Source organism: Cuculus canorus, chromosome 2 (assembly GCF_017976375.1).
Source record: "Cuculus canorus isolate bCucCan1 chromosome 2, bCucCan1.pri, whole genome shotgun sequence".
Lineage (NCBI taxonomy): Eukaryota > Metazoa > Chordata > Aves > Cuculiformes > Cuculidae > Cuculus > Cuculus canorus.
The window spans coordinates 158197529-158224242 of record NC_071402.1 but is presented as its reverse complement, the minus strand read 5'-3'; the positions used below and the strand labels follow the sequence as shown (position 1 = coordinate 158224242).

Below are 26714 nucleotides of genomic sequence, written 5' to 3'. Positions count from 1 at the left end.
TTAGCCATTCCAGAAAACTTTAATAGTTCTGGTAACGGTGAACTCTAATGGATGATTTATAGGAAGTGTTTTTACGGTGTTTATGTTGGCAAGCTGTTGTTTATGTATGGTTTGGAATATTCACTGCAACCTCTTATCGATGGAGCTTAAAAACAACAAAGCGCTGATGAAAGTCCTGCGCTAATTGAAGAAGGGTTGATTTAGGGCTTCGGCTGCACAGCAGCTCTGCAAAATGCCTGGCTCCTTTCTGGCTCCGAGAAGTTGCTGCAGCCCACAGTCCCCATGGGGAAGGAGAGACAATTTCACCCATCAGTGTGTTTGGGATCTATCCAGATTTAGCCATTACGCCAATCATTGAATCATAGAATCATTACATCAGAAAAGACCTTTGAGATCATTGTACCTCTCCACTGCTAAATCATATCCCTAAGCACTTCATCTACCCATCTTTTAAACACCTCCAGGGATGGTGACTCTACCATCTCCCTGGGCGGCCTCTGCCAGTGTTTGAAAACCATTTCAGTGAAGAAATTTTTCCTAACGTCTAATTTAAACCTCCCCTGGTGCAGCTTGAGGCCATTCTCTCTCATCCTATCACCTATCACTTGGGAGAAAAAGCTATCTTCTTCTTCAGCATCCCTATCACTAGGGAGAGTGAAGGCTGTATGTGGCACTGAGAGATGGATCATAATACCTGGGGCTCCTCTCCATGCTCTCAGCCTTCCTGGCCTGGCAGAACAGGATGATGAGCAGCTCTAAGAGGAGTCAGCTTGGAAAACCTCCAAAAGCAATCCTTGTTTTCAATACAGGGTGGGGAACGATGTGATTGAAAGCAGCCCTGAGGAGAAGGACTTGGGGTGCTAATTGATGAGACACTCGACATGAGCCAGCAATGAGCGCTCGCAGCCCAGAGGGCCAACAGTGTCCTGGGCTGCATCAAAAGAAGTGTGGCCAGCACGGCCAGGAAGGAGATTCTGCCCCACTACTGCACTCTTGTGAGACCTCACCTGGAGTATTGTGTCCAGTTCTGGAATCCTCAGTATTAGAAGGATATGGAGCTGTTGGAACGGGTCCAGAGAAGGACTACAAAGATGATCGGAGGGCTGGAGCACCTCCCATACAAGGACAGGCTGAGAGAGTTGGGGTTGTTCAGACTGGAGAAGAGAAGGCTCTGGGGAGATCTGATAGCGACCTTTCAGTACCTGAAGGGGGCTACAAGAAAGCTGGGGAGGGACTTTTTACAAGGACCTGTAGTGACAGGTCGAGGGGGAATGGTTTTATACTTGAGGGGAAAGATTTAGACCAGACATTAGGAAGAAATTCTTCATGATGAGGGTGGTGAAACATTGGGACAGGGAAGTTGTGGATGCTTCCTCCATGGAAGTGTTCAAGGCCAGATAGGATGGGGCCTTGAGCAGCCTGGTCTGATGGGAGATGTTCCTGCCCATGGCAGGGGGATTAGTACTGGGTGGGCTTTAAAGTCCCTTTGAACCCAGACCATTCTATGATTCTATGACTCAGATATATGATAACACCTTATGCTGGTGTTTAAAACATAGCTTGCTTCCTTCTCTCGTGGTGCCTTTGTTAGGCTCTCAGTGGCACAACTCATGTTTTACTGAAATTAGTGACTTGAGAGATCCCATCGACATCTGTGGGATTTGGAGTACTCTAACCCACAAGCGTAGCACAAAAACCACCATCCTGCTTTCTAACACTTTTTGCTGAAAGGCAGGACTGCCCTTCTCCCATCAGACCGGCAGTTGAGGTCCGACAGTATGAAACTTCTTCAGTTGCCAGCAACAGGTCATTTTGGAGCATAAGGAAGCATCTGCCTTAAGACACCTACTTTACACCAGTTCCTGATCTTTCCGGTTGTGTCCACCTTTCCACTCCCAGCATCACAGGTGCTAAGGAGAAGTGGGTGAACAGTGGGGTGCAAGCAGCACCTCTGCATGCAATGAGAGGTTTTAAGGGTAGTTAAAAATGTAAACAGGCAGGAAAGATTTGCAGGAGGATACTGCATCTTGGTCAGAATGTGCTTCTGGTCTCCTGGTTCCTGAGAGCATGTAGTGAGGTTTAGAGGAGCAGTGAGAAGAGATAGAAACCCAGCCATGTCCCAGATGAGCCTTCAGAGGCCAGGTACACATTGAGCTCAGCTCCGAGGAGGATCGAACCACCCAAGTTTAGTCACTTAAATCCCACTCAAGTGGCTTAAAAACAGTCTTGGAGAAGACAATGAGAGATCTTTTCTCTCTGAGGGTAACCCATCACGCTGCACATGGTCCTGCCTCCACATGACCCCACAATTGCTCCATACCTCTGCAACCCTTTTCCTGGAAACATCTACTGGGACTCCTCTCCTGGGCAAAAAGGCACTTTATTTGACGCCAGTTGGTTAGGAAAGATCCTGACTTGCTTTAGACATCTGTCTTAGATGTAACCTACTACATGTATCCTACTAGAAAGGGAAGGAGACAGCCACAGGATTAGAGGCACAGCTACATGCCTCTAATCTAGATCTCTTCTGTCTGGTGACCAATGATGAGACCTGAAGTAATGGCAGGAAGATGTGCCAGGGGACGGTTAAGTTGGATATCAGGAGAAGGTTCTTCACCCAGAGGGTGGTGGAGCACTGGGACAGGCTCCCCAGGGAAGCAGTCAAGGCGCCAAGCCTAACAATATTCAAGAAGCATTTGGACAACACCCTTAGACACATAATGTGAATGTTGGGGTAGTCCTCAGGGGCAGGAGTTGGCCTCAGTGTTCCTTGTGGGTCCTTTCCAACTCAGGACATTCTATGGTTCTGTAATAGAGACACAGACTACAAAATTGAGCAGATTTGGTTGAAGCTGGTTTAGTGGAGCAGGCAGCTTTCTATTTTAAGAGATTTCTGATATCCCTCAATCTGCACTGCACCGCAGAGATTAGAACAATAAAACCCCACACTTCTGCTACTGGCAGTAACATTTTGGCCACCATGTGTGAACCTCTATTAACCTGTGGCCTGTGCTGATGTTCTAGTACTAGCCTTACAGTAGAAGAGTCCATCCTGCTGTTATTCCTTGTAATGGGAAGCTTCCAAAAACTAAGCCAAAACAAATATTTGTAGCAAAGTCAGGGGCTGCCTGGAGGGAGCTGTGGCAGGCAGGAATGCTCCTGCCACTGGGCAGGAGGTGACATCATCTGAATTCCTTCACTGAGGAATGCAGGATTTGCAGTCTTCCCTGCCAGTAATTGCTTTTCAAAAACAGACCTGCCCAGGGAAGAATGTTGCACCCATCACCTTCCGTTGCACAGCAAAGAGTTTGAATGTTCCCCCACTCCCCTCCTCTTCCACAGTATTAATGAGATTGTTGCACGGAGCCATCACCTTCCACTGCACAGGAGAGAGTTTGAAAGTCCCCCCATTCCCCTCATCTTCCATGGTATTAATGGGGCTGTTGCATGAGGGAATTGGGGTTGCTTGGCCTTGAGATGAGGAGGCTGAGGGAACACCTTATTGCTCTCTACAGCTACCTGAAAGGAGGTTGTAGAGAGGAGGGAGCTGGCCTCTTCTCCCAAGTGACAGGGGACAGGACAAGGGGGAATGGCCTCAAGCTGCACCAGGGCAGGTTCAGGCTGGACATCAGGAAAAAAAATTTCACAGAAAGGGTCATTGGGCACTGGCAGAGGCTGCCCAGGGAGCTGGTGGAGTCACCATCGCCAGAGGGATTTAAAAGGCAGGTAGACGAGGTGCTCAGGGATGTGGTTTAGTGGCAGATAGGAATGGTTGGACTCAATGATCCAAGAGGTCCTTTCCATTCTGGTGATTCTATGATTCTATGGAGAGGCATAAAAAGCATGAAATTGGTCATTCCCTAAATTGCAGTTAAAAGCACCCAAAATTCCATAAACGGAAGCTGGAAAGAAGTCTGAGCAGGGACTGGAGCTGGTGGGTAACAATGTCTTCTCCTTGGGGCTGACGAGGATGGGGCAGGTGGTGGGCTGAGTATGTGCATGGACTTCTCTGCTGGGCCGACTTTGCTGAGAGCTGCAAGAGGAGGCCACATGCACTTCACTATGATTACGCCATTTCTCAGTTCTATAAAGCCCACCCACCACATCATGTGTTTTTGAATGCAGAACTTCAGTGCGATGACTGGGATAGACATACTGACATGCAGGGCATCCTGGCTAACCAGCCTACACCTTGCTTGGTTTGGTAGGGCTAATTCTCAAAGCAAAGCCGTAATTCCCCCTACACGCAGCCCTTGGCTTCTCCGTTGGGTTGAGCATCTCCATATCTCATCTCCAGTCTCTTGAGTTTATGTCCCTCCACCCGTGGCTCTCCATTGGCTCCAATTTCAGCAAACACCACTGGAAATTAATAACGGTTGCTAATGTTCATATGTCATCAGTACTTCCACCAGCATCGGCAACAGCAAAGGGGTCAGTTCCTGTGGGATGGAGGCCATTGCCGTCATTTCAATAGCTGGAACTAGGTGTAGTTCAACTGCCCCCATTACGAGTCTAACAGGGTGATTTAGTGGTTGGAAAGGCTCAAAGTTTTTAGCTCTCACTGCCTGACAGAGGATGGCTGGCAGGAAACAAAAGCACTGTTCTCCAAGGCAGGGGTGGTTTTCCTCCTGCCCTAATTCTTTAATTTTTCCACCAGGTTTGGGAAATTCTTGACCATTCCAAATGGACAATTAAACCAAGAGCAGAAAAGAAGGGCTGCAGCTAAAGGACAAAACCCACCTGGTCAGCTGAATTTTTGAAAGTGGGATGGAGTGAGGACCTTTGAATGGACAGCAGCAGAGCAAGGGCTGTGCTGGGGTCTCTATCTGCAGTCCTGAAGGTGGTGAGATATGACATTGGGTGTGTCAGGAGAAGGCCTGCTCATTTTTGGAGCAATTAGCATACATAAAAACAGTGGGGAGGGACATGAAGGGGAGCCTGAGACCATGACAGGGTGACACAATAACATTTTGTCAAGGGTGTAAGCAGGAGAGACACATGCAAGTGGGAGATCATGACGTAGCTCATTGATGGTCAAGTCCGTCGTGTAACAGGATGACAGTGCCATGGGAGAGATCCTCTGTGAGACCTCATGGGCTTGTTTTGGATATTATTTCTCACCAAGGAAGTCCCTTCCCTCATCGTGTCTCTGCCACTCTCCATTCACAGGGCTGTGTCAGGAGCTAGCGGTCAGAGCTTATGGTCTACAGGACTCTCAATGCTTGAGAGAAGGCAAAATCATCTCTCCTGTGAGCTGTCACCATTGGGAGAGGTGGAAATAGGGATGCCCTGCTCATTTCTGCCTGGAGCCACCCTGGGGACAACAGATAATTGACTGAGCAGCACTGACATTTTGTCTAGGATTGAGGTGAAGGCTCCCACGCTTTGGGGGTGGTAGGGACCCAAAAAGAAGTCTGAAGGATGGATGAAGATCTGTTTTCAAATGATGCAAGGAAACTCACAGCCTCTGTATTCATCACAGCTCAATGAGTCAGGTACCACCAGTTGGCTGTGGGACTCTGCTCCGATGGCTCCAGCTCCTCACGGCTGCACACATGGCCTACAGGGCTCTACCTTGTCCATCTGTGCGCAAACCGACCCATCTTATAGCAGTGCTGCAGAACATAATTTGGGGGTTTGGTTCACGTCCTTGAAATTCTTTCTTCTTAATCTTTCTCAGAAACACAGATGGTGTTGTGGTTTCCTATTTGTTTCTGTCTGGAGGCTAGAGGGAGAAAGGAAGGAGGGGGAAAGAACCAGAGATGGAAAGAGTGAATTTTCAAGAAAAGCCTCCCCCAATTTAATATTCTTTCCCCAACTTGTGGTAATGTCCAGGTCACTGATTGCAGCCTTTTGCTCCAAAAAATTCCCCGGGGGCTTTTTGGAATACTGAAATATAGTGGGCTGGGTGCCCAGCCAGTGGCCACCACCAGAGCTGCAGCAAAAAGGATGGACCTGAGATGACCAGAAGCAAACCTAGATGTGTTCCAGTAGCTGCCTGTAGGTCAAAGCCCCTGACTTGGGTATTAATCACAAAGTGAAGGAGGATCAGGGTTTTTTTTTTTTCTTTTGCACTCTTTTTCTGCGTTGTCTTCCACCCTCTTTAAACTTAGGAATGTTCAGATTAGCAGAGCTGGCAGAAAGCATGGAAGAAAAGAAATGTGAGCACAAGACTGGGGCACTAGGAAGTGGCTTGTCGCATGTTATTGGGGGATTTTTGTATTATTGTGGATTAAACTCTGACTGTAGCATCGCCTGCGTCCCATCCTCAGCCTCACAGTGCAGCTTCATGCATTCCCGCTTGGGAACCAGCCAAGTATCTGGTACAGGGGTGTTTGACCCCTCTGTGCAAGCCCCAGGTACCTGCTCTGGTGGCAGGAGCCCACTGCATGCCAGTGGGTGATGGAGGGTTTGGTGTGAGCAGGGTAGCATGCACTTGAGCTGCTCACTTCTCTAGCAAAACTTGCACCCATGCACCCAGTGCCTGGTGCTCCCTTGGGAAGAAGTCTGCCTTCAAGACCCGCCTGTTCTGTAAGCAAAAAGAACACTGTCCTCTAGCTGCCTCAGTTTGTGGATCAGCCCCAAGCACTAGCGCATCGTTGGCTCAGCCCCACGGCCCTGCCTCTCCATAAACTGCAGAGGTTGCCCTGTGTAAAAGACATGGAAGGGCTGTCCTCCTCCTACTCCCGCGTTTCCTCCCTTCCCCTTCCGTCTCAACATGCTCATTCATGAAAAAATATCTTTTGGATGGACGTGGGGAGTGGAATTAATGTTGGCGCATTTTTTCCCGCGCATTGGCCAAGGGAGGTTGTAGATTCAGAGGGTTTTAATCTTTGTTTTCACAGCTGGATTTGATATTACCCTTTCTTCTCTCTAGCTTTTTACTGCTGCTCAATATCCAGAGCAACCTGTTGCAAAGCAGCGCGGGCACTTGCATTAAAGCACAACCTACTGCTGGCTTCCCAAGGGGTAGTGAGCATGGCTGTCCACCTCGGGACCAATGACCTGCACAGCCCACTGTTTTCATTAAGGATTGAGATTGGAGGAGATTATTCTCTCCTTCAGCAAGGTGATGCAGCAGGTCCTGTGTCCAGGAGGGCAATGCTGCAGCAAGAAAGGTACAATTCCATGATTCCTCTGCGCCTGGCTGCAGCCCAGCTCTCCTGGCTCCTTCCCACCTGGTACTGTGTGGGGTGAAGGCAGATGGACAGCGTGGACCAGCTCGGTTCATCACTTGGTAGGATGGGCCAGGCAGCAAGGATGAGGGGTGGTGGTGTCTGCCTTAACCCTGTACATGGGGCATGATGAGACCATAGCAAACCTGCAGGCCCACGGTCCCTGTCTTAAGGCATCGTGGGTTGGAGGGGTTGCTGCAGGGTCTGGTAGATGTGGAGTTTGGTTTGATGGTGGTGGTTGTAGGGTTTGGTACTGGTGGTGTAAGGTTTGGTGGCATATAGTGTAGTGGTGGTGTAGTGTTTGGGGGTGGTGTAGGGTTGGTGGTGCTGGTGTAGTTTTTGGACAGCTGGATGCCCAGCGCAGCAGACAGGCAAGTGTGTGCTCACGGCCAGTGTGGTGAAGAGGATGGAGAAGGTGCTGCCAGCAGCCCATTGGACCCCTAGCACTGCAGATCTCAGTCAGTCTTTGCTTTAAGCATCAGCATGGTGCAGGGCCAGATGAGACTGGTTCCATTCCCACTTGGCACCTTCTCCACTCCACTCTCTACCTCTGGAGGGGAAGGAGGGACACTGATTCAATGCCCTGTAAGCATTGGGGACAAAAAGACACGTGGTCTCCCTTCTTGGCACGGGGGACCCAGTGGCAGTCAGATGTGAACCATGAGCTGCTGACCTCTCCAGCGTCAGCGGGTGGGGGCCCACCTATGTAAACACGTCCAGGAAAGCTCCCATCCCTTTTCCACCCCACACTCGCCTTCGGATCAGACTGGCCAGCCTTCGCTGATGCTCCCACCCTTAGGGCTCCTGGGGAAGGTACTGTACTCTTGCCTGGTGCCGGGCACTCCTCCAGGCATCTCTCTCTTCTCTTCCCCTTCTCTGCATGTAAATAGGATCGTATAATTATCTCTGTACATAATTAGCTAAGTGGTTATTTAAATATTTACTGGTGATACTGGTGTAACAGTAAATCTGAGTGAGCAGAGTAGAAACCTGTCCCAGTCATGCTGGGAACCTGGCCAGAAGGATAGGTAAGCACTTGTAGTAATAATAGTTCCTTTTTTTTCTCTATTTTCTGTTTTGTCTGTTATCTAAGAACAGTTGGCAAGAGAACATCCAACTCATTTGTTTCCTCATTTATCACATTGAGCCTCTCTCTTCTCTTTTAACTACATTTAGATCTTATTAGTAATGGAAAACCGGGCCATAAAGTCATATCCAAGTGTCTGGTATTTTCGTTTTGGCGTTTGCTTTCTCACCTTCAATATCCCTATTTAGTTGATGCTGGTTTTTTTTACTCCAAGGAGAGTTATGGTGGCCAGGTAGCTCTGGCTGAGCTCAGGAGGACATTTTGGTGATTTGGGGTGGCAGGTCTGCAGCTTGGAGTTTATTCAGGGAGAGAGCAGGGATGGGTTATTATGGCAGAGGGAAGGGTTTGGCAGCCGTCCTCAGTCCTTTTCTCTCTTTGCGCAATATTTGGGTCATGAGTGGCCTCTTTTTTATAGCTCTCTATGACCTGGCAATCTGAGGGTCCTCCAAAGCCAGGAGGATGGGCAATAGAAGTTCCAGTGATGACTGCTGGGATGTTCAGAGAGATTTGGTGTCTTAGATGCATGTATCTTCATTGAGATAAGATTTTGGCTCATCTTACAAGCCCTGCTTCTTGAGCTTCACCTCAGCTCCTGTAACGAGGCCACCTGCTGAGGTGTCAGATTATGGGTTTAGGAGACCACCCTTAAGTTCTCAGTAAAGCAGAGAGGGACTCAATGCCCTAAGCAGATGCCACAATGAAGCAGAAGGACCTTAAGTCAGCTCATGAGCATAGCAGGTCTCCAAATCACCTACACTTGGTCTAACCACACTGTTGTTTAAGTCAGCAAGGCATGAGTTCTGCCTGGAGGACAATGCAGGACAGGACAGTCACTCAGTTTGGTCAAGGCTGGATGAGGGAGCATCCTCTATAGGTGTGTAGAGCTTGGATCTGGTTAAAGTAGCTGGGCTGGATCCTGTGGGTCCCATTCCTGCACTGATTTGTGGGGCACTTGCTCACTGCAAGCTCCTGTCCTTTTTAGGCTTGATACATGGTTCCTCTAATCTGCAATTTGGCTGGCAAATTACAGGTATTTCGGGGGTAGTAAAGTTCTCACGTTGGGCTTCCCCAGTACCCAGGGGTGAAAGAATCCTTTACCAAATCCCCAATCCAGATTCTTCTTCCATATTGTACTTGTGCTCTGGGCAGACAGCTGTCAGCCCAGTATCAAACTTGAACCTACCAGAGCTGAATCTTCACTTTGGCAAAGCCACAGGGCAATGGCAGGCTCTCCTTGGGTTGCTTCAACCCATATGAACTTGGTTTTAACCCTGGTGGGAGAGGCTGTCCTGGGAGCTGCTACGCAAAATGGGGCTGGTTGAACCAGATCAGCATTGTCTGTGTACATGTTCTCCCTCCTCTTGTGCTTGCTGTTGTACCTCCCCTGCGTGTGTCAGATGAGATGTGTGATGACAGAGATGACACTAACATTTTTCTCATTGGCAATGCTGCAGAAAAGATAATTAGGATGCCCAGGGGAATTAAGGATGTCCCTCCCTGGAGGTGTTCAAAGCCAGGCTGGATGGGGCTTGAGCAGCCTGATCCAGTAGGAGGTGTCCCTGCCCATGGCAGGAGGGTTGGAACTGGATGATCTTTAAGGTCCCTTTCAACCCAAACGGTTCTATGGTTCTATGATAAACTCTCAGAGTCAGCAGCTTCCCTACATGGATTCAAAGCATTTTCCACAAGAAAACCAAAACCCATCTGTGTTTTCAAGTATTTGCAAGAGGGGTTCAGTGAGGAAAGATGGAGGAAGTCTTCAGCACGTCCTCCTTTGCTTGTGTGCATCCACAGAGGACACAACTGCTCCACTTTTGCTTCTACCCTCAAACTGTGTCAAAATGTTCATCCCTACGCGGAGCCGCTGGCTGCTCCCATTCTCTTCCCTCTCTCACCACTGACACTGTGCATGTAGCTTTCACACAGCTGAAAAGCAGGGAAACCATTCCTCTTGGCTGCTCGATGTAAGCCATGGACCTCACCCAGAAGTTCTTGAATCAAGCCCAGAAGCCACGGCTGAGCTTCCAACCTCTGTTCCTGCTCCCCTCAATCCAGTCCCCTTTTCCTGGGGCTCTTCCAACCTCTATTCCTGCTCCCCTCACTCTGCTCCCCTTTTCCTGGGGCTCTTCCAACCTCCCTCCTAACACACCATCTCTGCCCATCAACAGGTGTTGGGGGGGGGGTGGAATAAAAACCTTCCGCCTTTCTAGAGCAGCCAAAAATGTGTCCACTTGACTTTTTTTCCAGCAATCCCTAATCTTTTCCATGCACCCTGACCTTTTTCCTCTGTCCCTGCCTGCATTAGCACACTGTTGCTTGAACTGCAGATGGAGAAGTGGCTATAGAGGTGACGGCAGGAGGAGGCAATGTGTTGTGAACTTTTACACGGCTGGTTTTTTGCCAGAGGATGGATTTCCTCTGATTTTTATTGAATTATTATTCTTTTTTTTCACTCTTTTGTACAAGTTCAGGAAGGTCTACAGCAAGGCAAGCCTGGCTTGGCTTCACAGAGTTGTGTTGCAGGCCATCCAGGTCTGGGAACGCCGGCTGGAAAGTTTATTGCTTCCTGTTATGAGAGCTCAGGGAGCTACGATGGGTTTGCAGGAGACATGTGGGTTGCACTAACACCGGGTATGGCCCCAGCGGGTGTGGTTGGAGATGGCCTTTTTTATTCCCATTGCTTCTCCAGCTACTTCAGGAAAGGGAAGCAAATAGAGAAGGGAATAATTGCTTGATCTGACCTGTGACTATTGAGGCAGATGCTTTCTTTGGAGCGGGAACAGACGTGGGGGAAAAATGCTCTAAAGGGCTTTGCTGAGCCACATCCCTGTGGACTCCAGCAAGAAGTCCCTTCTTACCACCTTTCAGTACATTGACTCATGTTATCTTCCTGGCCTTGAAATCTTTGGTAGCAAGGTTCCCGTCAGAAAAAAATATGTGGTTTTATCAATGCTGAAATTTATCTCAATAATATGTTCATCACAGCAACATTTTCAGATAGGAAGGGCTGGGATAAATTGCTTCTGCTTCCATCCTAAATTTAAACCTCTGGGCTTTGGTATTTTGGAACTTAAATCTTTAACTATATCAGACTATTTCTTTTGTGATTCTCAAAGTGAAGTGCTTTTACCTTTCCGCAGTCACCAGTAAGTGATTTCCAAAGGAAACATTTCACTATTTTTCAGCAGAAATAGTATTTATTCTGCTAACAGCATTGGCTTTTTGCTCCAATCACAAGACAGTGCAAACGTAACAGAAATTGTGTTTTCTGACCTGTCTTCTGGGCTAACTGAGGCATAACCAGGGTGCAAACTTCGAGACAATTCAGAGACAGAGGTTGTATTTTCAGAGGGCATGAAAGAAAGGAGGTGTCACCTCGTTTTCAAACATCCTTACACTATGCAGCCAAAATCCCGATGGGTTTCGGCAAAACGTGAGATCCAATTTTCTTGGTTTGGTCCTTGCAAGAGCCAGCATCCAACTACAACGTCCTGATCCAAATCAAAACCTCCTTAGGTTCATCCAACAATCAGGGCTGGATGCAGAAGAAAAATGAACCTGATGATGAATAGAGGCTCTGACTCTATGTCATTCAAATGAACATTTGTGCTGGGCTTGTCATCACCACTGCGCTGAAAAGTCCACACAGAGACTTGTGAAGAAGGAGATTTTAGCAATAAACACTGGCACAGCTTCTTCTGACGCCTGTACATTTGTTTTTTAAGAGAGTTGAGGTTTTGGCAGCAATGCAAGTCCTGATTAGTCCCAAGTCTTGGAACATGTCCAGAGGTCTGGGTGAAGGAGGGGAGTTTGCACAACCAAGGTTTTTTTTCTGGATTAAGTGATGGTACTGAAAGGGAGCTCAGAGATCCTTGACTGACACCTCCCACTGGATCAGGCTGCTCAAAGCCCCATCCAACCTGGCCTTGAACACCTCCAGGGATTGGGCATCCATGACTTCTCTGGGCAACCTGTTCCACTGCCTCATCAACATCACAGGAATATATTTCCTCCTAATATCTCATTGAAATCTCCCCTTTTACAGGTTAAAACCATTCCCCTTCATCATTTCCCTGCATTCCCTGATAAAAGAGTCCTTTCCCAACTTTCTTACAGGCCCTCCTTAAGTACTGGAAGGCTGTTATCAGATCTCCCCGCAGCCTTCTCTTCTCCAGGCTGAACAACCCCAACTCTCTCAACCTGTCCCCATAGCAGAGGTGCTCCAGCCCTCTGATCATCTTCAGAGCCTCCTCTGGACTCCTTCCAACAGATCCATGTCCTTTTTGTGCTGTGGACTCCAGAACTGAAAACAGGACTCCAGGTGAGGTATCATGAGAGCAGAGTAGAGGAGCAGTATCACTTCCCTCAACCTGCTGGCCACACTTCTTCAGATGCAGGCCAGGATAGGGTTGGCTTTCTGGGCTGCGAGCACACATTGCCAGCTCATGTTGAGCTTCTCATCCACCAGCACCTCCAAATCCTTCTCTTCAAAGCTGCTTTCAATTCATTCTCCACCCAGCCTGTATCTGTGCTTGGGATTGCCCCAACCCAGGTGCAGGACTTGCAGTTAACCTTCTTGAATTTCATGTCAGGCAGTGCCTTTGCCACCCTTTCCATCGCAAACCTCTTTCAAAGCAGTTGGCACCCACAGCCACCTGTGTCCTGCATCACACATCCAAAGAAAAAAGGTTAGTGAAGTTAGTTGAAGAAGAAGATACGAATTAAAACTGCTGCTTCAGTCTTGGCCCTCATTTACAGTATTCAAACCTTCTTCCTTCTCACACGTGAAATTCTGTAGTCTCCTAAGCCCAAATCCAACAATTTCCCATAAGATAAAACCTTGACATTCTTAATTTCACAGAATCGTAGAATCATAGAGTGGTTTGGGTGGAGAGGATCTTAAAGATTATCCAGTTCCAACACCCCTGCCATGGGCAGGGACACCTCCCACTAGAATTTATTTCTATTACGTGACATTTGTCTCCACATAGTGATGTTGCTTCCCGGGTCTGATTTTAAAAAGCAGGTCTATCATTTGAACAAAGATGTGTTGCTTCATTTCACTTAGTTTTAAAGCAGATCAAATGAAAATCCAGGAGGTGAAGATTAGAGAATGTCATGAACTCTCAGCACAATACAGTACAGAGCTTCATAGATTCATGGCCAGAATGGATAATTACGGTTGTTACTCATACTGACATAGCAGGGGGATGTTATACCAGATCTCTGGTGAAGAGGTGCCTTGGAAATGCAACTCCCAGCAGCACTCAGAATCATACAAGGTTTTAGCACATCGCACAACTTGTTCAGATGGTGAAAACGCAGCTAAAGCATGCAGCAGAAAACACATAGGTTCAACTCTGCCTCCAGCCCTCCGCCTCCTTCCCTGGGCAATGGTTCAGCCAATGAGTGATGGTTTGGTGATGGGAACCACTCAGTCCCTGTCAGTGTGATGGCCAGACCCGCTGGGCAGGAGGTTGGAGCAGGAGCAGATGTTGCTTGGCTTGCCTGAAGCACAGATGCCCCCCAAAAAACTTCCACGAGACAAGACTGCAGTGTGTATAAATAACCCCTGCGCTTAGAAAGCAAAGGGCCTGGAAAGGCTGTATGACCCTTGGGACAGGGACCGTGCTGAGCTGTCTTTTATCTCTAAGTTGTCGCCCACAGTCCTGCAGAGCCTGGAAGTTGTTCTCAGCTAGTTATTTTTAAATAACTAATAATACCTCCCTGCAGCTCCGTCCTGTGGGTGGAAGTTTCACCACAGTTCTTTGATGGGAACGAGATCTTGGTGGGAAACCCTCAGGTCTGAGGGTTATCACAGGATTTGCCTTTTCGAAGTAGATGCTATGACATTTGCTGGAAGCTGTGCATTCCCCACGTGGTGGGGATGCACCTGAGGACCAGGTGTGGCCCTTATAGTGGCAACTATGAGATGACCCACTGCACTGTCTCCAGACTCGAAGGACCATGCGGGTGAGGGGGTCACTGCCCCGGCATGCTGGAGGCCAAACTCAGCCCTGGGAACATGCAGGGGTAACATGGCTTTGGCTCATTGAATATTTTCTTCTCCTCACAGAGGTCCTGATGGAAGACCTCAAGGGAGATCGGGGCGTTGCTGGAGGAGATCTCCAATCCTGTCTCTCTCCTCTGAAACCAGCTCCCTATCTTCCCATGTCCTTTGAGAATGCAAGTTTTGTCAGTGTGCTATGTGCTTAAGTTGAAGCATGCAGCCAGAGTTGTGATAATTTATCCTTCTTAGAGGCTTATTTGCCTCGAAATGCCTCCCAAACCCTAGTTTCCCTGGTGTGGCATAATCCCTCGAAGGTATGTTCATCCTTACACCTAGCTTAGCTATTTATAGGGCTTTTTTTACCTGCCTAGCATAGAGAGCCACTTGTGAACAGCGAATGTATTTATTGCTATGTATGAGTAGTTTATGATTTAAAACCCTCAGGAAAGTTACTGCAGTGTGTCCAGAAATGCTATATACCCAGTAGACCTCGTTAACCCTAATGAGGTCGTGTCATGCAGCCAAGTTCTGGTGTCAGCAGAGGCTCACACACTCCTGGGCTCTCACAAAGCAACCTTCAAGCATTATCCAGCATGGAGTAGTGCAGGGGATGCTCCTGCTCACAAGAGCATCATCTGCTGTTGCTTCTTTCCTTCTCCTTCTCAACGGCTTCTGGGCAGACTTTCTGCCTTGACTTTCCATTTCCATCTCAGCAGGTCTCTGGAGCCCTGATCCCACTGGGGCAGCAATGACAAAGCTCCCCATGGACAAAGCAGGAGTGAGAGGCAAACTCTCCATCAGGATGGAGAGTTTCTTCTCCACTTGCCTTAGACTTCATGTACATTCCCATACCACTTCTTATTTCCTATTACTCCTGCAAAGAAGCTGCAAAAGCTCCATGTGTGCTCAAAAACCCTTCCCCATCTTTCATCTGCTCTCTACTCCCATCCACTAGCTTGGAGTGAGGTGCACCACCTCTTTCAGAGAAAGCCTCAGTTTCAGCCAAGCCGGAGCCTCAGAGCATTTTTTCTCACCACTGAGCCTTGCCTTTTTTTTTTTTTTTAATTATTATTTATTTTTTCCCCTAACAACCATAAAACTTTTGCCAAAATGTGTTTTCCACATGTTCCCTATTACCCGTGCTCTCTGTCTTACAAATCTGTTACCAGTGCCACTAACTGATGCTATTAATTTACTTCCAACTGGTTCAAGATCTTGGCAGCAAAATTCCAGGCAGCGCTCCTAAAACCAGACCCGGCGGCTTGTTTAGATTTAAAACCAATGGCCCTTCCTTCTCCTATATATGTAGTTAACACCTTCCCTCCTCCTCCCAAGGGTTGGCAAAGGGACGAGGAGCCAAGAGAAGTGGTTGGGACCAGCTGTAGGGGTGCTGGCAGCACGGGCAGGACCTCCCAGCAGTGGGTGCCCTGCAGAGGCGGGGTTTGACAGCACGTTAAATACTTCCCTTGAGCTCCGTTTTCCATCTGCTGGGGTATGGCTGGAGTGAGGCGGTGGGAGTTTATCTAGGACAAGGCAGAGGGCTGCCGGCACAGGAATGTCAGCAGAGGAGGGAAAGCCGCCACGAGAAGCACCATGGCTCTGTAAGTAGATATTTTTCCCCATTGTTTTCCCTGCAGTTTAAACAACAGTATGGGAAATATGCAGAAAGGAAGGACATCCAGCTAGCACAGATATTGTTTTCTATTTATTTTTTCCTTTCCACTTATTTTAAACTAGGGTTTTAAAGTTTTCCCAGTTCCAACAGTTGTGCTTACAATTGCGCAGAGGGACCTGCAAATTTTGGGAAGTAACTGTGATGATAACAGAGAGTCAACAGCTCATTCCTGTACCTGGTGACATTTTAAGGCTGAGCCAAAGGCACTGGAAATGCTGCTAGCAGGCTGAGAGGTCCAGCCACTCCTCTGTAGCTGTTTCAAAATGAAACTTGTACCCTGTGTGTGTTTCATACAGTGCGGATCATCTAGCTTGGAGAGGAGATGTGAAGAGAGATGACCGAATGAATGGATTTCAAAGCCAGAGGGATGGTGGGTCCTCTCATGTGCCTAATCAAATCCATCTACCTGCTGCCGATCCATACAGGCATTTTTTCCCCATGGAGCTGGACTGTGTAAATTTTCCATTGCATTGAGGAATTAGGTGTGAAGCACATGGAAGGTGTAAAAATCCAGTTTTTATGCTTTGCTAGTTGGCATCATGAGGAGATGGCAGTCTTTTCCTTGCACTATCCTATTCAATAACAAAAGCGATGTGAACAAATCCTCCCTTCAAAGCTTGTTTGCCTTAAAATTGATTCCAAAACATAATTGTGTATGAAGCCCCTCAAGCAATTAAAGGCACTGAAATCTCATAGTATGCTCTTTCCGGACAGTAAGCCCCGTAAACCACTGGAAGTTTAATTTAGCTGATTTTAGGAGGGTTTTTAAACTCATTTTTAACTCCTGCTTTCAAATATGGTGCCAGAAGAGTGGGTGGGCACATAGGAGCATTGATAACATCAAGATGTGATCATACACAGAGGCAACTGCGAGGTCCCCAGGGGTGCAGAAACAGCTCAAGGCTGTTTGCTGCAGATGTTCCTGCAGATCCAGATGTGTACAGAGCTGCAGTGTCACCAGCAAGACCAACACCTTGGGCTGGTGGCTGATAGCTGCAGGGGGTCTTCTCAAAGCAACAAGCTGTCACTTTTGGTTATTTTGCAATTTCTTTCTTTTTCCCTGACTCTGGAGGTTTCTGAGCACTTTGAAGCAACACTGTTGGGTGCTTCTTTCCAAAATGTGTCTCCCAGAGAAGACAGTGGGTGCTTTGCTAATGACCTTGACAAATATCAGATTAAAACTTGAACATTTACTCCAAAAGCCAGTAGGACCTTGGCTAAACCCTTCCTGCTTCAGAGAAACTGCTGTTGGGAAGTGACTCTGAGCTTTGGGAATTGTGTCCTTGAGGAAGACTTGCAAAATGTAAATTACGCCTAGTGGAAACCTCATAAACCCTTTAGGTGAGCACTGAAATTACAAATCAACTGCTCTACAGGATATTTGAAGCCTGTGTTTTAGAACAGTTTGAGACTTGCAGCTAACTGGGGATGCAGATGCGAACTAGGAGGTGGCCGAATGCCTGCATGGGGCCAGCCAAGCTGAGGCCTATGTGCCCCAGCTCTGCCTTGGCCAGACCCAGATGCTCCACAGACGGATGCACCGTGTCCCACAGCGGGCCATCACTGCACTCAGCAGGGTCTTCCCTTCCCAGCCCCCTGTCAGCAGGAGTTTGGCCGAGTGCCTGAATTAATCCTGCAAATCATTTAACACCCCATTTTTGCCTATATCTGAATGTGGATGCATATCAGAGGAAGGATTAAAGACACTTTGAAGTGAACCCATTGAGTATAAAGAAGCAAAAAGGCACTCAGAGGGGATGCTTTCCCATCTCACCCCCAAATAAATCCAACTTCCTAGATAAAAAAATAATAGATTTGTGGCTCTTTCTTTCCATGCTGTTCTGCAGTGGCTAAATGGTCCTGTCTGCAGTAGTGTTTCTGTATTGACTGTTGGGGGCAAAGCATCACTTTTGGGGCAGGAGATGAGGATTTTGGTCCCAACAGCTTTGAGGGCTGTTGTTCTTTGCCATGTAAGCTGAGAGCAGAGAGGAGAACTTCCCCATCTCTTCTTCTGGCTTTTTGCCCAGCCTGGAGTGAGCTGTTTCTCTGCTCCCTGCCTCAGTTTCTCCAGCTACAGGACAAGAATAACACCATCTGCAGTGCTCCTGCAGTCTTGGTCTGGCGTGTGAAGACTTGGAGGTTTGGGTTCGCAGAGGATTTGTTTGATCTAGAAATAGCAGGGTTAGAAAATTCCATCTGCCTGCTCTCAAGAGCCCTCAACAGTGGAAGAATTTTGCTGCATCTCAAGCATCAGACGGTGTTGCTACCTCCCGGGGCAGTGTGACGGCGAGCACTGAGCAAATCAGCTCTGCTTGGCTTGGATCCTAAGAAACAGCATGAGCGAAATCACATTCCAGAAGGACTTGGCATGGAGAACAGAGCAAGGCATGGTCCATTTCTTGCTCCCACATGGGGCTGTGCCCATGGCTGGTGCTGGTGGCTGCTCCCACCCTGTGTCTAGCCTGAGCGATGAGTTTAAAGCCTGGCATGTGCCATGGAAACCCTAGGGCATCATTTTGTGTCTCCATGTAAAAGTGGTGCAAAGCCAGGCTAGGATCAGGCTCATGTCTCATGGCATTGTTTTCCCTTTGGGATCACAGAATCATAGAATAGTTTGGGTTGGAAGGGACCTTAAACATCATCTAGTTCCAACTCCCTGCCATGGGCAGGGATACCTCCCACCAGATCAGGCTGCCTGAGGCCACATCCAACCTGACCTTGAACACCTCCAGGGATGGGGCAGCCACAGCTTCCCTGGGCAACCTGTTCCAGTGCCTCACCACTCTCATAGCGAATAAATTCTTCCTTATGTCTAGTCTATTCACCTCCACACAGCCACAGAGGCATGGAGGGATAGGTTTGGTGTCTATACTCTTCAGCTTATGGATAACATCTTTCTCTTCCTCTGCGTGATCATGAAGGAACACAGGGGAGTAGCTTGTGCCAAGGGCAGCTATTGCTGAGCTATAATAAACACTGCTGCCATGTGCTACTCTGCATCATCCACGTCCATGCTGATGTGCTTGGCTCCTACATCTTCCACCAACACATCCACCTTTTGCTTCTGGGTGGAGCGGGAGGCATCCGGTCATGGATGGGATTGGGTTCTCTGATGCCCAGTTTACTGCCTGCCATCAGGTGTCTGTGCGCAAACAAGGTGTGTAAATTCCATGACAAGCCAGAGGATGATTCAAAGCAGGGATGCAGGGGTGCCAGGATGAGCCCATTCTCTGCAGCCTGGGCGTGAGAGCCACACTGTCCCCTGCCACAGCATTCTTTGAGTGAGTACTTTCCCTTTCCCTCTCACACCCAGGTATCTGTCAGGGCTGCTGTCAGTCAAGCAGTAAAATTGCTGCCTGCTTTTAATGACGCCTGGGGTCACCCAAGGAGCTGAGGCTGAAGCTCCACTGCAAGTTAAGCTAAACAGAAGAAGGTTATTACAAGCTCTTCCTCCCCAGCTGTCCAGGTCTTCTAATAAATTCATGTTTTTCTCTGAAAGCTTTTCAAGGTTTATTTTTAAAGCAGTCTGCATTTGATTAAACATTTGTTTTGTTTTGTTTTGTTTTTTCAAAAGGAACTTAAAAGGACCATCAGCCTGTAAACATAAATATTCCCATTCTTTTGCTGATTCTTTGCATTTTTCTGGGTTTGATAGTTGAAGATAATCCAGCAGTGTGAGTCTCTGTGATGTAGGCAGCATCCCCTGATCCCGCTTTCAGTGCAGGCACTTGAGCTCATGGCGATAAGAGATTATCACAAGTTAAACACCTTTTAGTACCCAGGTGACTTCTATGATGTCTTGTGTTCAACTTACAATTATCCAAACCCCTCTTACAGCTGAGCAGCATCTTGAAAAAGGCAAAAAAGGAGGTAACGGTGAATCTAGTAGGTGCCATGGCTTGCTGTGTTATGGATCTGTGTGTATTTAGTACCACCAGGTGTCCTTGCCTCTGATTATGGTGGCACAGCACATCCCCACATTGGCCATAGCTCATTCCCTGATGCTGTCGGAGTCAGATCCCTGTCATGATCCCTCATAGGTCCTGGGGAGAGAGGCTGCAGCAATGAAAAGTGCTTTTTTGAGATAAGATGACCTTATCTGTCACAGATGTGCCAATGTCAGAGCCATAACATAGAAATCATAGAATGGTTTGGGTTGGAAGGAACCTCAAAGCCCACCCAGTTCCAAACCCTCTGCTCGATCAGGTTGCTCAAAGGCTCATCCAACCTGGCCTTGAAATATTACTGACTGCAGCCACAGATGTTAACTTATAGCTATGATTTTTTCTTCCTCTTCTTTCTGCAGGTCATAACTGAGTAGCCCTTATGACCAACATGAGCTGGAGCTTTCTAACCCGCCTGCTAGAAGAGATTCACAATCACTCCACCTTCGTGGGGAAGGTCTGGCTCACCGTGCTCATTGTCTTCCGCATTGTCTTGACAGCGGTAGGAGGGGAGTCCATCTACTCTGATGAGCAGAGCAAGTTCACCTGTAACACCAAGCAGCCTGGCTGCGACAACGTTTGCTACGATGCCTTTGCGCCGCTGTCACACGTCAGATTCTGGGTCTTCCAGATCATCATGATATCCACCCCTTCGGTCATGTACCTGGGCTATGCCATCCACAGGATCGCCCGGTCGGCGGAGGAGGAGAAGAAGTTTAAGGGATTCAAGAAAAAGAAGCAGTTTGCTTTGAACTGGCAGGCAGTGCGCAACATAGAGGACCCAATGGAGGCTGATGAAGAGGAGCCCATGATTTCTGATGACACAGCAGAACATGAGAAAGCCAAAGCAAAGCCCAAGAGCAAAGAGCCACAAAAGCATGATGGGAGGAGGCGCATCCAGCAAGAAGGACTGATGAAAATCTATGTCTTCCAGCTACTTACCAGAGCTTCCTTTGAAATTTGTTTCTTGATAGGTCAGTATTTACTCTATGGTTTTGAGGTAGAAGCCTATTATGTCTGCAACAGACTCCCTTGCCCTCACACTGTGGACTGCTTTGTGTCCCGGCCAACAGAGAAGACCATCTTTCTCCTGGTGATGTACGTTGTGAGCTGTCTGTGCTTATTGCTGAACATGTGTGAGATGTTTCACTTGGGGTTTGGGACCATCCGAGATGCTATTCGCAACCGGAAAATCAACAGCTTTAGGCAGCCTCCCTACAACTATGCCTACCCAAAGAACATCTCCTGCCCTCCCGAGTACAACCTGGTAGTGAAATCAGAGAAGTCCACCAAGATCCCCAACAGCCTGATGGCTCACGAGCAGAACTTGGCTAACGTCGCTCAGGAGCAGCAGTGCACCAGCCCAGATGAGAACCTCCCGGCAGACTTGTCCACCCTTCACAAACATTTGCGAGTGGCCCAGGAGCAGTTAGACATAGCATTTCAGAGCTACAGCAGCACCCAGGGCAACACACAACCTTCTCGAACCAGCAGTCCTGCCTCAGGTGGCACAGTGGTAGAGCAGAACAGGGCCAACACTGCCCAGGAGAAACAAGGTGCTAAACCCAAGGCCTGCTTGGAGAAAGGGAGCTCAGGCAGTAAGGATGGAAAGACATCTGTATGGATATAGCTTTGTCTAAAAGGAGAGAGGGCAGCATAAGTGGGGTTTTTATTTTGGTTTGTTTCTGGTTCTTGTTATTGTCTTGTGTTTGTTCCACGGGGCACAGGTATAATTTTTAAATGGAAGTCAAGAGAAAAAAGAAGTTTCAAACCAATTTAGTCTTCCAGTACATTAACAAAAGACATTTCTTCTCTGTTTCCAACATGTTCTCCAGTTGGGAACCTCCAGCTAGCAACAGCAAACCCCCACATCTCCCACCCCTTTGGTTACCACTGGAGTCCCCAACAGAGACTGGACAACACACTGTGATGAGAAGCGGAGCTGCTGGTGGCTCAGCAGAGAAGTAAGGCAGAAAGCAAGCAGCTCCCCTCCTGCATGGTGAGGCTACAGTGCTGTAGGTCAGGCAGTGTTTAATTACTAAATATACTTAATCAAAATTAATTTCTGATCCTCTGATGAGAAAACAACTGACATATTGCATAAACCTTCACGATACGCTAACAGCTGATGTCCTGCCTGAATTGTTAGATGCTCTAGCAGGCACTGCTGGGAACGAAGGCATCGTTCAATGCTGCGAGCCACGAGCTGGCACCCACATCAGGTTATGAGGCAGAAACATGGTGACTGTCTTACACAGGGAGACCTCAAAGCACAGCACAGTGATGAAGGTTTTTGTCTTTTATTCCTCTGCGTCGAAGCTAAAAGCAAATACGATCTAACACTACTCAGCTGGAGCAAGCAGTGACATTGCATCATACCGGTGCCTGTGTAGCGCTTGCTACAGATGTGATGGGAATCTATGCAGTTCCAGCGTTTTTAACAAACTGCTGCTTCACATCATCAGAAAGTGCCTTTATGCAACCAGGAAAACAAATCATAAAGGATTTAGACTTCTTAATTGCTGATTATTAGTAGAGACTGGAAGATCAGTGTTGGCAAATTTGTTTTTCTGTTTGATCAAACCCTTATAAATAGTGGCAGGTGGCAGATCTATGCATAGTGCGTATACGATGTGTGTGTGTACGTGTACATGTACATATATATACAGACACATATGAACATGTGAGTGTGAATATAGACATAGAAAGAGATATATAAACGTAATATCAACCCTCTGGTAATTTTACAGCCTTCCACCTTCCCTGGGAAAACCCGTCTGGTCCAGGGCTATGACTGATCTCATCGTGGAACAGTCATCGGGCTTCTAGCCTCCAGCCTCCTCTGGGGAACTGGCAGGTTTCACACACTTGCTTATGGAGCATAGCAGAAGATCTGGCTTCAGTGGGGCAGGACCAGGACAATAGCAGGAAGCTTTTCATTAGTCTATAGGGAACTTTTTGAGTTTGGCTTGGTTGTGGGGTGGTTTTCCTGCAGCTACAGGAGTTTGGGGGCATGTGAAAACCAAGCTTCTGAGCTCCAAGGCTCCTGCTAGTGCTGAGGACATACTTTGACAGGGTGGTTTCATCCTGTGTCTCTTGAACAGCTGCAGAGCTGTGGCTTTGTTCCCTCCAGTAACACCAAATAGAAAAAAAACCCTCATCACCAGGAGCAGAGGGAGCATTTCCTGCTGAATGGTAGAGACTGAAACCAGCCACTGTCACACTCTGCCATATCTCATGGCAGGTCTTATTCCTGAGATGATGCCAAGATGCCTGTGGCTTGGCAGATGCTTTTACAATGTCCCAGGAGTCCAACAGTTGATTCACCACTGTGGAGGACTCAAATAGGCAAAGCCTTCAAGATCAAACCTAACTCGAAGTAAATCCTTACCAAACACAGCATCATCCCTGTGCCAAGCTGTTCCCTGACAGCCATGCCAGTCACCCAAACTCACATGCAGGTCCCTGTGCCTTGGATCTATGTGAATTCTATGCCCTTGAGATCAGTCCCTGAAGGCCTTGAGGATGCCTGTTTCCCAGGTGGCAGAGCTCTTTGGCCAGTCTTGGGAACTGGCAGAGAACTTGGGTATGGCATTCAGCTTCTGGGAACCTTGATCAAGCTATGCCATGCCATTAGAAAACAGTGCTGATAACAAAAAACATAGGTTTAAAAAGAAACATCCTATGAGGTATCCAGCTGCAAATATTCAGTATGGCTTTGTGTAACAGTCTAGGGAACACTTTCAAGTTTGTTCCTGGTCCAGCTGAAGGCATTGGTAAAGTGCCTGGAGTGTTGCCTGCCCTCACTGCTAGAGATCCTCCCCTTGAAAATGAACAATTGTGTCCAGGAGGAGTTCGCTGCATCCCCCCAGCAGCAACGGTCAGTAGCAACACGCATTTGTCGCATGGAGGGATGGCCTTTCTGCCGTGACTTTTGCATGAAAGGTCCATAAAGTTCACACCATGGTGGTGGGGAGACAAACATATCCAATTGTGCTGTTGGTCCTTGTCCTGAGGGTGAGAATGTGCTCTCCTCCTGCACCGGAAAATGCAGTAGAGGCTCTTTGCTAATGGTCCTGCTACCATGAAGATGAACACACGCAGTCCACAGCCCAGGGCTGCTGAGGAAGAGAGCAGAGAAGCTGCTGGGTGGAAATTTGTTCTCTAGCAATTACAGCTGTCCAGGGTACAAGCTTGTCCTCCACATCAACGTGACTTCTCATTTTTTGTGTCCCATGGGAAACAGCATGTATTTAAAGTCATGATTCCAAGGGAAGGATGGAAACTCTGAGAAGAGTGATAGTTGGATGATTCTTGGGCTTTTCTGACTCTTTTGAGATGAGCAGCAATATTACAGTCCCAGATAAACTTGCTCTTCCCATGCAATGCCAAAAGGCACTGTGCTGGGCAGGAGCATGGATTTTGGATATCTCCTGCCGATACCAGTGATGCTTCCCTCAGCCCTAGTGATGGCTTGAGCATTTCCTGATGACTCAGATCAGCCCCTCAGCTCCTGCTGACCAGCAGAGTCATTTGTAAGTCACCAAATGCAAGAATAGGCATCCGCTTCCGTTGCTCTTGCTTCAGGAAACCATCCTGGCAAACACATCACTGTGCGAAAAGCAGGGGACAGATTTTAAAGCAAAACCCCCAGGAGCTGATCACAGTGACCTGACTGACTCATTAAACCTATTTTATACAGCAGGGCTATACCCTCTTCCCCAAAAATATAGCTGGTCAGTGCCTGATGGGAGGAGATCCCTGGGCTCCATGGCTGCAGGTTCAGAGATGCTTAGAGCAACAGGGCTGGCGAGGACTATGGATCTTCTTGCCACCTTGTCACCATCAAATGTCTCCTCACTGGCTAACAGAAACCTCCCTCACTGCAACCCCTGGCATCTCCTCTCCTCAGCAGACATGGAAACCATCTCATGCCTTTAGGGTCTGCAGAAGTTTTTGGGTGTTTGAAGACTGTTCTCATCTCCCTCAAGTCTGCTCTAAGTTAAACAACTCTTGTCTCATCAACCTTTCTCCAAGGGCTGTTTTCCTAGCACAGTTTTTCTTGATGTCTTTGAGCTACCACCAGCCAGTCCATGTCTTCCCAGGGGTGTGGAAGTTCTGGTCCTTGGGCCACCTTCCCACTCTGCTCCTCCATCCGCCATTCTGGTCTTTCACAAAACTCCATCTTCTGCAGGCATAGGGATTGCTCCCCTCTTCAGATGGGTGCTTGTACAGTCGGGATCTTCCTGCACTCCTTCAAACTGCCTTTTTATTTTCACACCACAGACCTGCTGCATCAAGGGGGTTTTGAATGATCTGTTGGTCCTGCAGCAGATACGTAGCCTTCTCTCGGCTGGTGTCACCATCACATTTAATACGCACACACTGTTTTCCACAGTGAGCGCCAATAATTGCAATATTGATGAGTACTACAGCCAGGGCAGACTCTTGGGCAATCAATACAACCTCCTCGTCAGGCAGAGAGATGGGGTAATCACTCTTTCAGCCGTTCTTCCAGCCAACCCCAATCACTTGTCAGGCTTGAAAATGCTCCTTGCATAAACTCATTGTGAATGGGAACTGATCTTGCTTTCTCATGTTTTATAAGTGTTTTAACAGGGACAGAAGCACAAGGGCACATTGCCAGCAGGACTGTTCTGGTGTTGAGAGCTGCCTGGGAGAGACACAGAGCAGCCTGCAAAGTCCCAGCCAGCCTGGAGGACACTGCTGACTCCTCCAGCCCTGGGAAGTACAGACCCCAGTTCTCCCAGATGCCATCTGAGCTGCACACAGGAGTCATCATGAGTCAGATGGCCCTAGAAATATAGAAGATTGTTATTATTATTACATATGTGGAGTCACTCACTTCCCCCATTCCTCCTCCACTCCATGGTCTCTAAAGCCTTTAGGATATTGTATCTTTCCATTGAGTCACTGCCACAAAGGCGACCAACACACATTAACGTCTCTGAAGGAATGACTCCTTTCAGGGCAGTAGCAAAAATACCCTCTTTATCATGTCAGTTTGGAAAAGAAAATGATAGGGAGGCAAAATAAGCATAACCATAAGTAAAATACCCATCACAACCACTGCAAACTAAACCAGTGGCTCAAGGGATTTCCACGAGACGACAGGCAGTGCTGGCCACAGAAGAAATGCCAGTAGTGTAAGTAATGCTTTGCTTTTTCTTATACAGGTTAGTAGTATTGTTCACACACAAGACGGGTTTAGCTTTGTAGCTGAACTAATCGTAAAAGTTGACTCTCTTGCTAAACTTGGTCAGATAAAGTGCCCACACTTATATTTCTATTCTTACCATTCAGGGCCAGGAATGTCCCACATAAAAGCCAGATTACCTTCTTGCTTGCATTGCATTCCACTGGGAAATACTTGAACTTAACTCAAGGCCATAACCAGTCTGTGCTGTTACAGAGTTTCTGGGATTGTTATTTTTTTTTGTTGCTCATTTTTTATGTACTAACTGTATTTGTACTAGAAATTTTTTGAGTATGAAGTCAAATCTGTAAGTATTTTTCAGTGTAAATGTCACATCTGGACTGTAGTTACAATATTAAACACTGGTCAAAAGAGAAAGATACGTCAGTCCAACCCTTCAACTGGCTATTCCACATCCATTACTAATAAAACAGAATAAAACTTACATTTTGTTACAGTATGTAAAGCGTGTGATATTTCTGTGAGAAAGGCAATGGGCGCTGATGACAAGAAATTCTTCTCAATCTATTATTTGCCTGGTATAGCCATGGAAGAGCTCTGTTTTCCCAGATATGGCTACAAAACACTGCAAAATATTTTTGCCTT

General features: G+C 47.6%; 1 protein-coding gene across 5 annotated transcripts in view; it reads left to right on the top strand.

Annotated features, from left to right (window-relative positions):
• The window catches only part of GJC2 (gap junction protein gamma 2), a 42230-nt gene extending 15686 nt beyond the window's left edge, over positions 1-26544 (top strand). For 3 of the 5 annotated variants that reach the window (XM_054057444.1, XM_054057443.1, XM_054057446.1), the window contains one exon: positions 20254-26544. In XM_054057444.1, the coding sequence (XP_053913419.1) occupies positions 20274-21521 (1248 nt within the window). In that variant the 5' untranslated portion in view covers positions 20254-20273 and the 3' untranslated portion in view covers positions 21522-26544. Of the gene's footprint in view, positions 1-7973; positions 7989-15727; positions 15874-20253 lie in introns of those variants that run through there. The other 2 variants (XM_054057447.1, XM_054057445.1) reach the window with 2 other exon arrangements.
• Positions 26545-26714: the final 170 nt, after the last annotated feature.